Source organism: Thalassophryne amazonica, chromosome 11, assembly GCF_902500255.1.
Source record: "Thalassophryne amazonica chromosome 11, fThaAma1.1, whole genome shotgun sequence".
Taxonomy (NCBI): Eukaryota; Metazoa; Chordata; class Actinopteri; order Batrachoidiformes; family Batrachoididae; genus Thalassophryne; species Thalassophryne amazonica.
Genome location: NC_047113.1, coordinates 85,940,593 through 85,958,345, shown reverse-complemented (window position 1 = coordinate 85,958,345; position 17,753 = coordinate 85,940,593). Strand labels below are relative to the sequence as shown.

General features: G+C 42.9%; 1 protein-coding gene across 1 annotated transcript in view; it reads left to right on the top strand.

Moving 5' to 3' along the window:
- The window catches only part of LOC117519708 (peroxisome proliferator-activated receptor gamma coactivator 1-beta-like), a 29,343-nt gene extending 16,694 nt beyond the window's left edge, over nt 1–12,649 (top strand). Inside the window, 6 exon segments of the mRNA XM_034180965.1 lie at nt 2,571–2,635; nt 4,117–4,753; nt 6,811–6,868; nt 7,063–7,181; nt 8,405–8,532; nt 11,846–12,649. Of these exon segments, the coding sequence (XP_034036856.1) occupies nt 2,571–2,635; nt 4,117–4,753; nt 6,811–6,868; nt 7,063–7,181; nt 8,405–8,532; nt 11,846–11,937 (1,099 nt within the window). The 3' untranslated portion in view covers nt 11,938–12,649.
- Nucleotides 12,650–17,753: the final 5,104 nt, after the last annotated feature.

Genomic DNA, 17,753 nt, shown 5'->3' with positions numbered 1-17,753 from the left:
CTGCTCAGAGCCCGGACAATGGCTAAGGCCCATGCAGACCGCCGGTGTTCCCCAGCCCCTGCATACCAGCCCAGGCAGGAGGTTTGGCTATCCACAGAGGACATCCCCCTGCAGGTGGAATCCCAGAAACTCAAGGACAGGTACATAGGACCATTCACCATACTCAAAGTCCTCAGTCTGGCCGCAGTGAAGCTGAAGCTACCAGCTTCACTGCGGATACACCCTGTTTTTCATGTGTCCAGACTCAAGCCCTGCCACACCTCTCCACTGTGTGCCCCTGGACCGGCGCCGCCTCCTGCCCGAATCATCGACGGGGAGCCCGCGTGGACAGTACGCCGGCTCCTGGACGTCCGTCGAAAGGGTCGGGGTTTCCAGTATCTGGTGGACTGGGAGGGTTATGGACCCGAAGAGCGCCCCTGGGTGAAGAGGAGCTTCATCCTGGACCCGGCCCTCCTGGCCGACTTCTACACCGGTCACCCGGACAAGCCTGGTCGGGTGCCAGGAGGCGCCCGTTGGGGGGGGGGGGTCCTGTTGTGTGGGCCACTGAAGTGGAGGTACTGCTGGCCCACCACCACCAGATGGCGCCCTGCTTGGAGTGCGGGCTCCAAGCACGAGAGGGCGTCGGAGCCGCTGGGAGTGACAGCTGTCCCTTATCAGCACCAGCTGTCACTCATCACAATCACTACAAAGGCCGGACTGCAACTCCACCTCCTCGCCGAGAAATCAGCTACCGAACAAGGTAATTTTCTCTGCGGTGATTATTATTGTGACTTAACAGTGGTCTGTGTGCAGCCGTGTTCCTGCGAGGTCTATTTAAGGCTGGATTGGCGGACAGTGAGAGGACGACGGTCTTCGTCTCTCACTCCATCCAGGAAGGGGACCAACAGGAGCTGCACGGGTGATATTGTATCTGGAGGTGGAGGTTCTCCCTCCCGGAGGAACTACTCAGGGAACGATTACTGGGTGTGTCTTCACACACCCACCATTAACTGTTTCTGTTTCTGCCAGCAGTACCTGGTCTGACAGCTGGAGACGGTGGCCACCTGGGACCCAGGACTTGGCGGCTCCGTTGTTCTTCAGATCCGTTGGCAGTGGAAGCCGTGTGGGATCCGGCTCTTCTCTGGACAGACGTCTTCTATCCTTGAGCCTGCCCACACGTCACCTTATGTATGATTGACTGAACTCCTCAACTGCAATTGTCTGTATTCCGTTGTGCAATTCACAACATTAAATTGTTACTTTTGGCTCATCCATTGTCCGTTCATTACCGCCCCCTGTTGTGGGTCCGTGTCACTACACCCTCCCAACACACACTTTTTTCTTTGAACATTCTGTCCCTGCTGGAAGCTCGTGTTTACTACAGAGCTCCCAGCACAGAGGCACTCTGAGAGCAGCTATAATCTCACAATCTCAATGCTCCGGTCAGGCGGAGGTCTTGAAAAATAAAGTCATACTGACTTATGGTTTTGATTTATAAATAACATTAATACCAATAGAATAACTCCATTAATGTCAATTCTGTCATTTGTACAAAGTTAAAATACAGCATAAATCTTTTAATGTTGAATAATGCACCAATACTGAGGTTTTGTAACAAATACAGGCAAAGGATTCTGGGTAAAAGTGCCTCTGCTAAACACTGATTGGTTCAGTCATTCATTATGTAAACCAACACGTTAATGTGACGTCTGTCGTGTATTGGTGTTTACAGATAAATGTCCCTTTGTAAAATATTGCATTTTTTTATTTGTAAAAACAGGCATTTTTACAGAGCCCTGGAAGTGTCATCACAAAATGTTTTGCATGTGGAGAGAATGTGCGCATGTTTTATGATGTTGTAAAACGTGCTTTACACTGTGTGAGATGATTTTTCATGCAGGAATTTGACCGTCTGGTCATTTATCACACTCTGAATTTGAAACCAGATAAAACATGTCTACATTTAAAGATGCTGTTCCAGGATCCAGATTTTGTCTGGATGCTGGCAGGCTTAGTGAGATTTTAATCTGCAGCAGACGGATTGCCCTCGCTGCTCTCTGTGTGCTGAATTAACCTCCCGCCCACCCGTCCTCCACCGTTGGGATGTCTCCACCTCCATCCAGTCACAAAGCTCAATCACTCACCTGCAGGGACCCGTGGCGTACGTCCATCTCCTAAATGAATCAGCTGACTGAGTACTTTGTATTATGTTATTGTGTTCTCCGTGGAGGGTTGGTAATATCCCGCCTGAAGATGGCCTGCCCGCCACGGCTCTGCTTTTCATGGCAAGTGGAGAAACAGAAACAGACGGCCAGAAATAGAAAGCAAAAGAAGAATAGAGCAGGGGACAGTGGAGTACATGTGGCTGCTGTGATAAGAAGTGAAGAACGTTGTGAAATGCCAGCAGCCTTTTCAGCAAATGAGCATAATTCAAATTCAGCAGACATTTAGCCGGGAATCTGCCCCCCCCCCCCCCCCCCCCCAAAAAAAAAAAATCAGTGTGCACTCTATACCTTGAGGCTGTTATTGGTTGAAACTTGTAAGTGAACACAGCAAAGATTTAATTTCTGTCTCCATCTCGTCTCCACCAGAGAGTCCCAGTACGGCACCAAGCCCTTTGAGCAGACACTCAGTGTGGATCTATGCGGAACTGCAGGTAAACACATGACATGTTTGTTTAGATTTAAATGGGCCACTTCACAGCTCCACTCACAACAGGTGGGAGCAGTGGAAGCAAATCTTATATTTTGTACTAACCAGTAGAGCTGCATGGAGATGTAGCTGCAGGCCGGCAGCAAAAGTTTACACTCAGATTTAGGGGTTGCCAGATTTATTAACAGACAGTGTATTGATCCCTGTCTTCAAAAGCAGTAAGAGCACAACAGCGTACATAGGTTCATTTTCACATTGTGTAAGCAGCAGAAGTATTTGCACTAGGGGTAGAATGGTGCATAGAAGTGATCGTATATAATTCGCACCAGAGTACAAGTCACACTTTTTTCTGTTTGGACCTCACTTTGTAATAGCACATTTCTCTGAGGGCAACTTTAACAACAGACAGGAACTCAGTGTGGCACATGTGCACACCACAGACTGTGTTGTTACTTAAAAAAAAAAACTTTTTAAATTTCAAAAAGCAAGATAGACAAACGTGTGTTGTACAACATAATGATGTTATTTGGTGCAGTTTTGACAAAAGAAATTGTCAGATGGACACAGATTGCTGGTGCACAGCAATGTAGAGAAGTGCACAGTGGATATATGCAGGAAGCCCTCAATGTGTGGTGTGTAACATAAGGACTGTTAAATTCCCAAAGTTAGCAAATGGACAGATAAACATACATGTAAATAGCTCTTCTTCTTCTTCATATTATTATTATGATTATTATTATAATGGTTAAGTCACATGACAGGACCTCAAAAGCTAGTAAAATTAAAAATGTGCCTTTTCCTCTGGAAAATATGTTGTATGCTATAACTGTGGCTTGATTGTGACTTATTCATGATATCGGTTGTCCAGGAAAAAGACACAGTGTTTTATAATTGTGAGTTCTTGTGATGCAAATAAAAACATTAAATGGCGAACACGTAGAAAGACAAACGCAGTGCAGGTGATGAGTCAGATTCGCAAGGTTTAGTTCGCTGACACTCATTTGTTGTGTCACTCTGACACAACAGCTCCACGTTTACGTGCGCTTCAGGGGCTCTTCAGTCTGGAGAGGGTGGGAACTTTGATCACTCAGGATTTGGTTCCTGGTCAAGTCCTCTTGTACCTGTGTTAGATGTTTTTGATTTCTGATCATACTGTTTCTGTAATGATGGGATTTGTCGCGATTGATCTGCTTCATAATGCCTCCAGCTATTCAGTGACAGTTGCTGTGATTTAACCCCAAACAGTTTTAAATTAGGCACATTGATTGGACTTGCTGTGAGGAAGGTTTTTCCTTCTTTTTTTATTTTTTTGGTTATTTAGATCTGTCAGAGCACCTGAAGCTGTGTGGAAGGAATATTGACTAAAGTGTTTATAGCGCATAGATTCATGTGTGCTCTCGGAATAAAAATGATCTGTTTTTTAAAGATTCAGAGTTATGTTAGACTTAGCATCTGTCTCATGTGTCAACCTCCCCCTTGCCTTAGGTCTCACGCCACCCACCACCCCGCCTCACAAGCCTGTGGAAGATGAGCTCTTCAAGCCGGGAGGGGAGTGTGGAGGAGGGACAAGCGGAGGCAGCGGCAGTGATGGCGAAGGAGGCGGCGACAAGTCCATCAATGCCAACGTTACCACAAAGGGTTCGTCCTGGCTCAGCCGCTCTCACCAGCGGAAGCTTCCAGAGCAGACTGAGCTCTATGCCCAACTACAGCGTATGGGTCAAGTCAGTGATGGAGAAACCTGCCACAGTTTTGGCGACCACGACTACTGTGCACTGAGCCTTGGAGAGAGCCGCAAGCGCAGCACTGCCATACTGGGTGCCATCTTACAGGCACAAAGAGAAAGTGAAGCAGGAAGCACCCTTGTGCCTAAAGCTTCCAGTGAGGAGGGATCAGCGGAGAAGGGCGGTGACAGGGTGGAGCCATCAGACATCATCCCAGAAAAGCCACAGGAGCTCCAAACGGTGACGCCAGTCATCTCGTCATCGCCACCGTCAGACTGCCAGCTGGCTGATGCATCACCGCCAGCTTCAGAGGAAGAGGCGGAGCACTCGTCAGCCTCTCGCTCGCCATCGCCAATCCTGCACTTATGTCCAGACTCTCCAGCCAGCAAGACCGATTCCAGGTGAGAGATAGGGAGAGTCCAGTTATGACCCATCAGAGGTCAAAAATCAATCGAAAGACACCAAAAAAAAATCTGTTTCAGAAATTTGTTATGACCTACATCCAAATGCGATTTTGGTATTTTCCAACCATATTAGAACACTGGGATAATCCTTGGTTTGGGGTGGGGGCGGAGCATCATGCTGTTGTCGATTTGGCATCCTCAGCCAAATCCTCCAACTCTTCCCGGGGGATCCCGTAGAGTTCTGAAGCCAGCTGGTAGATATGATTCCTCCAGCATGTCCTGGGTCTTCTCCATATGGAGACCTCAACTGGCGCTTTTCGATGGAGAGAAGCAGCGGCTCTACCTCAAGTCCCTCCTTGACAGTTGAGCTTCTCACCCTGTGATGGAGTATAAGCCCACTTACCCGACGGAGGAATCTCATTTCCCCCACTTGTATCCACAACCTGGTTCTTCCGGTCATTACCCAAAGTTCATGACCATAGGGGAGGACAGGAGAATAAAGTGACTGGTAAAGTGAGAGTCTTGCGTACTTGCTCTGTTCTTTCTTTACCACAATGGTCCAGTACAGCTTCTGTAAAACATCAGAAGCTGCCCCAATCCTTCTCTCAATCTCACACTCCAATTTACACTCACTCACGAACAAGACCACAAGATACTTAAACTCCTCCACTTGGGGCAATAATTCTGCCCTGACCTGCTTAACCTATATTGTCTCAGTCCACTCAGCTAGAAATGGGTACCGGCCTTGGCTGGGGAAGTAACCTGTGACAGACTGGTGTCCCATCCAAGGGGAGTCACAGGTTCTCGTCTGCTTGATGTAACATAATCCGGAGATAGGCACTGGTACCAACAGGTTTCAGGGCCTATATAAGACATACTTTGTGGATTTGGAAATGTTCATGTATCAATCCTCAGACCTGTCTAAAGAAATCCTTACATTTAGATTGTCCAATTATTTGTAGACTTTTAAAATTGGTTGAGCTAGGATGAATAAATACAATTGTTTTGACTATGTCAAACGTTTGATCTCTGGCACCCCCGTGACCTTCAAATGGAGTATGCGGTTAGAGAGAATGGATGGATGGATGAATGCTTGATCCCCAAAATAAAGGTCCAACAGAGTCGATTTCCATTGGTTTCTATGACCTGGGACATATGTTACAATTTTTTTTTTCAATTTATTTTTATTTGTATAGCGCCAAATCAGAACAAAGTTGCCTCAATGTGCTTCACACAAGTAAGGTCCAACCTCACCAACCCCAATAACTTGGTAACTCAGCATGACAGGTGATGCACACTATTCCCTTTTAGAACCCCATTAGCGCAACCAATAATTTGCATCACTGTTTTACCAAAATTGGAGCAACTTTAACTTTGAACCTTTGTCGCCATTTTTGCTGTTTTTACCCCATAACTCAAAAACATTCAGTCAAAGATCATCCAAACTATATTTCTAATCTTTATGATCAGTCAAATAATGTGGTATACTAATCAAAATGATTGGAGCATTTTTAAATTTTGTAATTCTTCAGTGACCCCTGCCTGGCTACAGCTGCCACCTTGGAATGGCCACCATACGTGTTTGTGTAGGCCATGGGGCACTGAGGTTGGATTGTTAAGTGTTGTTGAGTCCCCTTTAATGGTCCTGAAAACCTGTTTGACTCGTAAAGTGACGTAGATGTCTGCGGTGTGGACATGATGGTAAAGTCATCCATATTTGTTCTGTACGCACACACAGCAGTACAAACATAAAGTGGTTTTATTATTCACAAAGCATTCACAATAGGTTGTGTCCAAATTTCTAATTTTGAGTTGTACATCTTGTGCTGAGGAAAAATTTATTTATTTTTTTTTTTATTACACACAGGAGGTGTGAAAGTAAGATTTAATGGGACATCCAGAAATATTTGTGTCTGGTTAGAAAGTTTGTAGATTACAGTAACACCTCACTGGCAGTCAGAGGAAGACACGTCCTTTGTGCCGCATTTCAGTTCCACCTCATGTCCTTATCTCTCTGTCCTCGTTTTCCTTTTTCCTCCCTTGTTCTGCTTTAGTGAGAACTCTGAGATCTGTCCTGAAGAGGAGCAGAGTAACAAAGTCACGCCAGATGAGGTAACGGGAGCACGCAAACATATTCACATCACGCCGCATTACAGTGAACGAATTTAACGCTCCGATCCAACTCCAGTTATCAGTTGATCCTCAGGACACCAGCCCTCGTGCAGACTCTTGCTTCAGTGGCCACAGTTATCAATATTCCGTATTGTCCTTTGTCCTGACTGTTGCCATGGTTTCCCTGTTGCTAGGACGACTGCCAGGTGTTCTGCATCCACAACCTGCCAAGCAGTGTGACCCAGAACATGCTGAGGAAACGCTTCCAGGTTTTTGGCAAGCCAGAGGACTGCAAAGTCATCATCTGCAACAAGTATGTGGATCGTCTGTCGGGAAATGTCTGTTTTTGTGTCATTCATAGAGTCGTGAAAGTTGATGACACCATTAATAAGGAACACATAACAAAGGGAATATGTGACAGTGATAATCTGTAGCCAAAACAAATTTATACACATGCTGACGGCTGAAAATAACTTTTTGCAAAAACAAGGATTCTTCTTGTATGCTACAAGTTCCATCTGAGCACAAAAGAAGAACAGATGGAAATGGTGACATAACTGAACATTACTCACCCACCATTCTGCCTTTCCCGTGTGCAACCAAGTGAATATTTGGTGCTGAACTCATCTTATTCTGAGCTAGAAAACCGCGTCCCGGGTGATTCTGGCTTTAAATCTTTTCCTAGTTGTTGTGGTCCTTCCAGTCACAGTTTCTGGTCTTTTGCACCAGTAGACAGTCCCAAAGCTTCCAAAGCATGGGCTGTCAGTTCAGCCTGTATGACCCAGGCCTTAAGCCGTGTGCTGTTGCATCCCATCGCATTTTTTGCGTTGATAGTGTTGAATACCATAAGGTGGTTTTAGGTCAGTTCCTGGCATTGGACTTTATAGTCTTATTTTTGGCTATGGGCTCTTGCGCATCTTTGTGTGACCATGGGGTGGGGGGGGGGGTGTCTATACAGTCACTGCTGATATTACAATGTGGTCAGCGGTGGATGATAATGTGATCAGTAAATAGACGACGTCATGATTAAAGTGTCATTGCAGATCAGAAAAGTCGACTGATCGAGTCGTCTGTGTAACCCATAAAATGCACCTATGTTTGAAAGGTTCAACTTATCATGAATCAATATTGTGGCCATGCCTCCACCATGAAGACTAAATAACACTCCAGGTGACTCTTTAGCCACCCCTGTTAATTAAAAGATGGCTGACTGTCTGCTTGGTGTGTACCTCCTTAAAACACACAGAGCACATCATTTCATGTCTGAGTTGTCTTTTGGTAGTTTTTGTTTCCTTTAGGTCACTTTTCCAACCAGTTATATTCTTGCTGTGATAAATACACACTAGAACACAAACTAAAAACCAAGAACATTTCAGCTTCATCTTTGTTCCGGGTCGCCTTAGCCCATTTAAATAGTCATGAATTTAAAAGGATCCATAGAATTGATTTGGTTTTCCAAATCTGTGCAAATGGTAATACACACTATCTTCATCTGTGCGCCATTAAATTAATGCGCATGTTCTGCTCTGGCTGCAGGGAGCGCTGTGGAGTGATCAAGATCCGGCAGTCTGGCAGCCAAAGACACCATAGAGATCAGGAGACAGTTTCCCAGAATGGAATTGTGGGCTTGAGGAGGCTGATGAGAAAACGCTACATAGATATGGGTAAGGGATGCATACAGGAACAACAGGAGCTGAAATATTAAAGCTCAGTGCAACAAGTGGAGTAAAATTTCACTGAGTGAAATCAGTTTCTCACTGCACAGTTCAGTAATCTAAATGTTTATAGTTATTTATGGCATTTATCGATTCCAGGGTTCTTGGAGTAGTCTCAGATCCAATAATACAAGTCTCTGTTTGATGTTTTTTAAATGGTTTCAAAATGTAATGTTTTCTTAGTTCAATCAGAGATCAGACAGTCATAAAAGCTACTTCACTTGCTGAGAAAAATGTAGACAGTCTGCCACAAAGTGACGAATTAAAAATGCCCAAAGGCAGCTGATGTGGAAATAATAAAATACAACCAAGATTAGGTCCTTGAGGAATACAAGGAATGAATATTTAATACATTAAACATAAAAAAACAGACTAAGGCACCAAAAAAACAGCTGAAATGTGTTGCCGTTTTTGTGACTGTGGACTGTGCAAGTGTAAATTTTCATCTGTTTTTTGTTTTTGGTTTTTTTGTTGTTTTTTTTTAGTACAAGTCACACCTGCCAAAAAAAATCCCTCTTGAAGAGAGAAAAACGTGTATATAAGTAGCACCTTTTTCTGTATGTCAATCTCACTCATTAACACATTTCCCTGAGGCTGCATGTGCACACCATAGCTTGTGCCATTACTTAACAAAAGGACTTATCAAAAATAAGCAAGATGGACAAATAAACATCCATTTGGACAACATATTATACAAATATGAATGTTTATGAGTTCAAAGGTACGAATATTTCATGAGGTGAAAGCTGGAACATACCATTCAGAGAACAACTAAAATAGATCCTTGTCATTTGACATTTTAGTAATTTATAAACAACAGAAAAGGGACTTAGATTTTGGTGTTCCACTGCTGCTAAAGTCCAAATTGTGACGTGTAGTCCAGTGATGCTGTGCACTGACTTCAGACTTCCATAAAAAAAGACTTTGTTTCATTCCACAGTCCAGCTGAAAATCACATCAGCTTTTTATGTGAACAGCTCTTCATGCATCCAGATGGCTTACAGCGGAGTGGATTGTGTGTGTGTGTGTGTGTGTGTGTGTGTGTGTGTGTGTGTGTGTGTGTGTGTGTGTGTGTGTGTTACAAGAATTAGCAGCATCAGTTAGCTCAATCAAATCATCGTGTCATTGTCCCCCGCGCATGCGCACACACACGCAACCTGGTTGGCACTTGTGCGTGCGTGTACTACAAAAAAAAAGATTGTGTACGTCCTCAGTGCAGTGAAAAAAAAATCACGTCAGAAATGAGTTTTTCATTTTCATTCCAGCTTTTCATTCCAACTTCCTGCCAACAGCCTCCAGACAGCACAGTGGATTTGTTTTGTGTGTGCGTGTGTGTTGTGTGTGTGTGCATGCACGAGCACGTGTGCGTGTACGATCACGTGTGCGCATGGACGAGGACATGCGCGCGCGTGTGTGTGTGTGTGTATACATGTGCGTGTAAATGCATGTATACATGTGCTCTCTAAATGCAATGCAACACAAATGGGATGAATTAATCCATGTCATGTGACATACAAAGCACAAATCAAATGACAAGGATCCATTCAGCCTTTATATAATGGGCATTATTTGAGTCAGTTTGGGCAAAATAAATCATCAGATGCTCACAGATTGCTGCCTGACAGCAGCACGGAGAAAGGAACAGATGTATGCAGAAAATTAACATCTCACAATATTTCTGAAAGCACAATACAATGGTTTAAAACTTATTTACAGAACAGAAAACACTGTACAAGAATTAAAAGCACTATGTCCTCTGTTTTAGACAGCTCAGTAGGGGTGCCACAAGGCTCCATTTTGGGCTCCCTCTTGTTCAGTATTTATATAAATGACCTTCCACCCATTTGTCCTGAAGTTCACACCCAACTCTATGCAGATGACGCGGTGATATATGTTCATTGTAAATTCAAGTCAAAAAGCAGCTGCTGTGCTCCAGGATGCAATGGAAAAGATTTCAGATTGGATGGTCCAAACATGGTTAACATTAAATTTGAATAAATGGGTTTGCATGTTTTTCTTTAAAAGAAACAGTCTTCACCTTGCACCAGAAATAATTGTAAACGGAGAAAAACTTGGGGAAGTGGAATCTGTCAAATATTTAGGTGTGGTATTGGACAGGACACTGTCCTTTAAAAAGCACATTTCTAAACTAATCAAAACTGTAAAATTTTATTTACATCAGTTTAGATATATTCGCTATCAGGTGAGCACAGATGCAGCCAAGCTTTACATGCATGCAATGATATTTTTACATTTTATTTATTGCATCATGACCTGGTCTTTGTCGACCAACACAGCGTTACAGCCACTAAAAAGTCTTTATAAACAGGCTCTTAAATTTTTAGATTAAAAAACCTTTTTCATACCACTATTGTAACATTGTGAAAAAATATAAATTATTAACATTTGAAAATTTTATTTTCCTTCTCTAATGTTAGTTTAGTGTAGAAAATTGTACATAATCTGGCACCAGAGGCTCTGAAATTGTTTGTAAAATCGTGTGATGAAGCAGGAAACAATCTCCTCCTCCGGGGGAGATTTTGTGAATTTTAGGTCTTCAACATTTGGGCAAAACTGTTTCTCTGTCAAAGCTGCAGGGATGTGGAACTCTATACCTTTTACTGTTCGAGAGAGAAACACTCTGCAACAGTTTAAAATTTACAGAAAGAAATATTTGAAAGGTGGTCAGATTTGTGAACATTAATTAATTGTGAGTAATCCGTTGCTGGTGTTTCTTGTTGGTGCTTGTGGGGGTTGTATCTATTTTTATATTTTGTAGTATTTTGTACATTGTGACCTGCTGTTTCTTGCTTCTGCCCGGGGACAGCAGATGAAAATTATCTTTTAGCTACATCTGGTCTGTGCAACACATTTCTTGTGCAGTGTCCCTGTCAAATAAATAAATAAGCTCTCTGCTTGTGGCGTGTAACATAAGGATTGTTAAATTCCAAAAGTAAGAAACAGAGATGCTCAAGAGGTCATGCAAGTGAGGAATGGAACAGGAAGTTCAGTGGAATAAATTGTGAAGACCTGGATTTGATTCCCAGTCACCATCTGTGTTCTTGGACACTTTATCTGCATCATCCCAGTCCCCCCAGCTGTCAATGGGTACCAGTCCTGTCTCAGAAACTAAACTGTATTGGACTATTGTTGGCCCGACTCTCAGCTTCAGCTTGTATTGAAGAACATTTTGGAGGAGTTTACTTTACTGGAGCAAAATTTGGCATTTGACTTTGTTTTCTTGTTTGTTTTCTACTCTTAGATGAGGCGGGTCCAGTCCCCATCAAGAGCAAATACGACACACTGGACTTTGACACTCTGCTGAAGGAGGCACAGAAGTCCCTGCACCGCTGACAGAAGAGCGCCGCTGACTGGCCAGCCTTAGCAAACTGCAGCAACAGCCTCCAACAGCACAGTTCTGCCTTCAGACAGGCCTCTGCCTGCGTCTACGCAAGGTGACCTCGTGAAATGTTTACATTTTTACCATTGGAATAAAGTAAGGAGAAGCACCCCGTTGTTCTTTAGCTTCTTTCGTCAGAGAGCGAGGCTTAAAAAATGACGAAGACGTCTCATCTGGAGGCGGTAGGTCAACGGAGGAAATGACTTAACAGCAGTGGTTCAACAAATTACAAACAATTCCGTACTCTGCTGAACAACAATAACAACGGAGCTGCTTCCTGTCTTTGTTGGCGTTACATCTCCCCGCGTTGGAACAGCAGATGTGGTCACCTCTGTAGCAAATCCTTGCTATTCCTGTGTTGCGTTTGTTGTTGTGGTGTGTTTCTGTGTGCGTGTTGTTTGTTCGGTTTGTTTTCTTAAAAAAAATGAAAGATGAGAAGAACCTTTCTTGGCGGGGTCACGGGTGGTGAAGCTGCAAATGCGGCATTTTCCGTGAGTTGTGCAGTCATATAACGAGGGGAAAGAAACAAACTTTGTTTTAGCGAAAAATTGTGGATGTTATAAAATTTTTCAATTTATTGTGTGTGTTATGGACAAAGAATATAACAGAAAAACTTTTATGTACTTATTTGGTGACTGATAAAGTTTACAACTCTACAATGAAGAAGTATAATGTTTTATTCTTTTTTGTAATTGTAGTGCTTCCTTGATTTGATCTATGCACTGTACAGAGCTAAAATCCTCCACTTTACCCCGTTGACTCTCCAACTCTGCCATGTTGACCATTTTGGCTTCGACTGCTGGCTGCTCTGGGATCCGTTTGCCAGGCGGGTTATACACTAAGCCCCCAATTTAGATCTGAGAAAAATCCAAACCGTTCAACCGGATGAACTTCAACTGAAGCGCAAACCCTGAAACTCGCAACTGTTCGTCTGGTCCTTCATTTAAGATGACACTGACAAAATTATACCCTGTTTGGACGGTTGTGTGTTCACTGAAACTGTTGAAAACTGGTTGAAGGCATTGACCGTCTGTGCTGGAGGAGGCTAATGTTTGGATTAAGATTCTGTTTCAAAGAGTTTTCTTGAAGCAATAACTTTACTAATTTCTAGAAGCTGGTAATTCTTCATCTGGAATTGTTTGGAGCTTTCTGACAAAACTGAAACCGTGACCCCACCTCCCCCCAAACACTGTACTCATTTAGAACCCCAAACCCAAAGAGCCTGAATCAGGATCCATGATGAATTGAATAAATAAGCATTAAGTTTCTTACCCTGACGCTAGTGTTGTAGTACTTGATTCCGGTCTTGGTCTCAGCTCGGTCTTAATTGTCCCCTCCAGAATTCAAAGGCAAGAACAAGACTTGGGGATTTTGGAGTGGTCAAGACTGAGACTTATGAGGAGGCAAAACTGAGTTGAGACCAAGACTGGACTCGAGTACAACATGGCCTGAAGCACTGACAAATGTTTAACACATTTTCAGTAAATGTGTGAGTATATTATCAGAATACAAGAGAACTTAATCCCAGGTGTGAGCTGGGCTCAGGACTAACCCGGGTTGAAGTCTCCCAGGGCCCGAGTTCTCTTGTTGTCCATTATCGCACTTGACGGTTTATCTTCCGGTCACATTCTTCCCAGATCTAGAGGAGTCTTAATGTATTTAAGGTCCTACTGAACATGTGTCCAGTTAAGGCTTCAGCCTAACGACACCCCCGAATACCACACCCATTGTTTACATTTGGACTGCAGCAAGCAGGTCGAAAATGGGAAAATAAAGATGGTAGTTGTTTGCGCTTTTATACTCCCTTCATCATAGTCTGGATGACTTCATCGTATCCGCGGGGTTCATTGAGACCTTTTCAGTGTGATGTTCTGTCATGTCAAATCCACAAATCATTGCAGAAACTCATCTAATTTACTTGAAATTAGAGTACGATTTCCTGACATGAGTGTAAGAAACCGTTAACTTTTACTGAAACCAGACGTCACCATAGATAAACATAAGCAAATCTGTTCTTTCAGAATGGAATGTATTCAAAAATTTGAACGTAATGTCACGTATTCCGCAGTCCTGCTTGCCCAAAGATTGTGTTTTTGGTGCTTTAAAAAAGGTAGACTTGCTAAGCCATCCGGTAACCTCTGCACACAACCAGTCCTGGCTGAAGGTGCAGTCCTGGTAGCGCCTGACTTACGTACCTGACGCAGCCAGCAGCATCGGCCAGAGCCTCCACACCTGCCATTATGGCTCAAGCGCCACTAATAACACAGCCAGGGAACAAACAAGGGATGGGCTTGAACGTACCGAAAAGAGCAATCAACCAAGAATCTGAGGTCTCGTGTAGGAGATACTGTATCAGCTGAGCATCTCTACCTCACACCCATCCATCCCAACTCTCCTGTGTTTTGTTTCATCTCTCGGACGATTCCCCACCAACCACTCTTGTATAATTCTGGCATTTTTCTTTGTTTTTGTCAAAACTGTTCTCTGTATGAGGGTTTCTAGACCTGATAGGTGTTTTTCTAGAACTATAACCTCTTCTAGACCCGTGAGGGATTTAATCGTTCTTTCTGGAACTCTTAGCTTGCCTAATTGCAAACCGTTTCTATAAGGTGTCCGCTTCTTGGAGTCTCAACTGTGTGTCTTTGTGTATCCGTGTTTTGTCTTTGTCTCGTGTTTGAGTCGGACACTGCTGCAATTACCAATTTGGAGGAGGAGGAGTCTGAAGAGTCTGGAGTGGCTGGTTTAATGGTGGCTTGTTGGGGTTTGATTGTTTGTTTGTTTCTGTGCACACTTTGAGCAGAATTTCAGTCAAATGCAGCCCGCTTCCTTCTCTCTTTGACTATTTCTGTGTGTTCAAGGGCCTCGTTTATAACTTTTGCTTACACACAAACTGGTACTTGAATTAACTGTTCGGCGCTTACCACAAAAAAGTTGCGACTGTTAAAACTCGGCTGGAGTGTGAACTTTGAGGCCAAACAGGTTTCTCCAAGTACAACCAGCATTGGATCAGGAAGGGCAGCCAGTGTAAAACATGCAAAATCCCATTGCGGAGCTGTACTGGATCCCATGTTGTGACCCTTAAAAATTGGAGTAGAAAAAAAGATGGATTCACCACATGACATTGGGGTTTTGTCTGAGAATTCTTCACTCCATATCCAATGATAACATGTTTTTGCAGTAATACTGGACGGAAGTCAGAGAAAATTCATTGAAATAAGAGTGTCGCCTCGTGCATTTTCGTGGTGTGGTGGAAGCAGCGACATACAGCACCTGCCCCTGCTTTTCTGGTTGCTGGCATCCAAGTGAATCCTAAGAAACCCGATTGCACAGGATTTTGGATTTCATGTTGGAATTAGAGCCTGATCAGTCAGGGTTGTTTTTTGTTTGTTTGTTTGTTTGTGTGTTTGTTTTAGGTGCTGATACAATACCGATAGAGAGTAATAATATTTACGATATATCTGCCAATTTTGTTATCAAACCCTTATGAAGAAATGTCATCGAGGCATGATATTTTCCCAGTTGAAACATGAACTTTATTATAAATAAACAATAACCAGTGTACGTCACACTGCCTTCACTCAGATTGACGGTTGCCGTGTCACTGAGACTTCGCATAAAATAGACTTCTTTGTTATTTTGGCCCCGCCTAGCTGGAAAACAACCACTCAGATTGAATATGAATGGCAGTTGGTCATATTGCCTCTGGTTTGTTGTAGCTCATATGACCACAGGGTGATGGGTTCCCAGCCATGCGTGACAGCATTGCAAACAGTGCCATTGGAGCGCCCTCTGCTGGGCAGACTACATAAACTACAACCCCTGGCAATAATTATGGAATCACCGGCCTCGGAGGATGTTCATTCAGTTGTTTAATTTTGTAGTAAAAAAGCAGATCACAGACATGACAAAAAACTAAAGTCATTTCAAATGGCAACTTTCTGGCTTTAAGAAACACTATAAGAAATCAGGAAAATAACTGTGGCAGTCAGTAACGGTTACTTTTTTAGACCAAGCAGAGGGAATAAAATATGGAAACACTCAATTCTGAGGAATAAATTATGGAATCACCCTGTAAATTTTCATCCCCAAAACTAACACCTGCATCAAATCAGATCTGCTTGTTAGTCTGCATCTAAAAAGGAGTGATCACACCTTGGAGAGCTGTTGCACCAAGTGGACTGACATGAATCATGGCTCCAACATGAGAGATGTCAATTGAAACAAAGGAGAGGATTATCAAACTCTTAAAAGAGGGTAAATCATCACGCAATGTTGCAAAAGATGTTGGTTGTTCACAGTCAGCTGTGCCTAAACTCTGGACCAAATACAAACAACATGGGAAGGTTGTTAAAGGCAAACATACTGGTAGACCAAGGAAGACATCAAAGTGTCAAGACAGAAAATATGTCTCAAAAATCGAAAATGCACAACAAAACAAATGAGGAACGAATGGGAGGAAACTGGAGTCAATATCTGTGACCAAACTGTAAGAAACCGCCTAAAGGAAATGGGATTTACATACAGAAAAGCTAAACGAAAGCCATCATTAGGTGATGATGCTGGAACTTTTGTTTGGTGCCGTTCCAATGAGATTTATGAAGATGACTGCCTGAAGAGAACATGTAAATTTCCACAGTCATTGATGATATGGGGCTGCATGTCAGGTAAAGGCACTGGGGAGATGGCTGTCATTACATCATCAATAAATGCACAAGTTTACGTTGATATTTTGGACACTTTTCTTATCCCAACAATTGAAAGGATGTTTGGGGATGATGAAATCATTTTTCAAGATGATAATACATCTTGCCATAGAGCAAAAACTGTGAAAACATTCCTTGCAATAAGACATGGCCTGCAAATGGTCCGGATCTTAATCCAAGTGAAAATCTTTGGTGGAAGTTGAAGAAAATGGTCCATGAGAAGGCTCCAACCTGCAAAGCTGATCTGGTAACAGCAATCAGAGAAAGTTGGAGCCAGATTGATGAAGAGTACTGTTTGTCACTCATTAAGTCCATGCCTCAGAGACTGCAAGCTGTTATAAAAGCCAGAGGTGGTGCAACAAAATACTAGTGATGTGTTGGAGCATTCTTTTGTTTTTCATGATTCCATAATTTTTTCCTCAGAATTGAGTGATTCCATATTTTTTTCCCTCTGCTTGGTCTAAAAAAGTAACTGTTACTGACTGCCACAATTTTTTTTTCCTGATTTCTTATAGTGTTTCTTAAAGCCAGAAAGTTGCCATTTGAAATGACTTTAGTTTTGTGTCATGTCTGTGATCTGCTTTTTCTACAAAATTAAACAACTGAATGAACATCCTCCGAGGCCGGTGATTCCATAATTTTTGCCAGGGGTTGTACATAATAACCATTTCCAACAAATAAAGTGTTTTTCTGCTTTGTTTATTCCATAAAAAGAATACCAATATTTTTGTGAAAGGCTCATTTTGGCTGAGATTATCAGTGGGGCTCTAACTGGAATTCATTTGTTGTCACTTGTGGGGGTTTAGCACTTGCTCCTCCTGCAAACCAGAACATCATTCACCACGTTTATGTCAATGGGCCAATAAAACATTGATTTTAATGGCCAGAATTAAACATCACCAACGTTTCAGTTGATCTTTTTGTTGGCTGTGAATAGTGAGGTCCAAGGGGCTCTCCTACGTGTATGTTTCAGGATATTGTGTGATGTACACTCTCACTGTTTTGTGAATCTGGTTACTGTTTGTGTGTAACTGAATGCACAGTCTTATAAATGAGGCCCCGGGTCA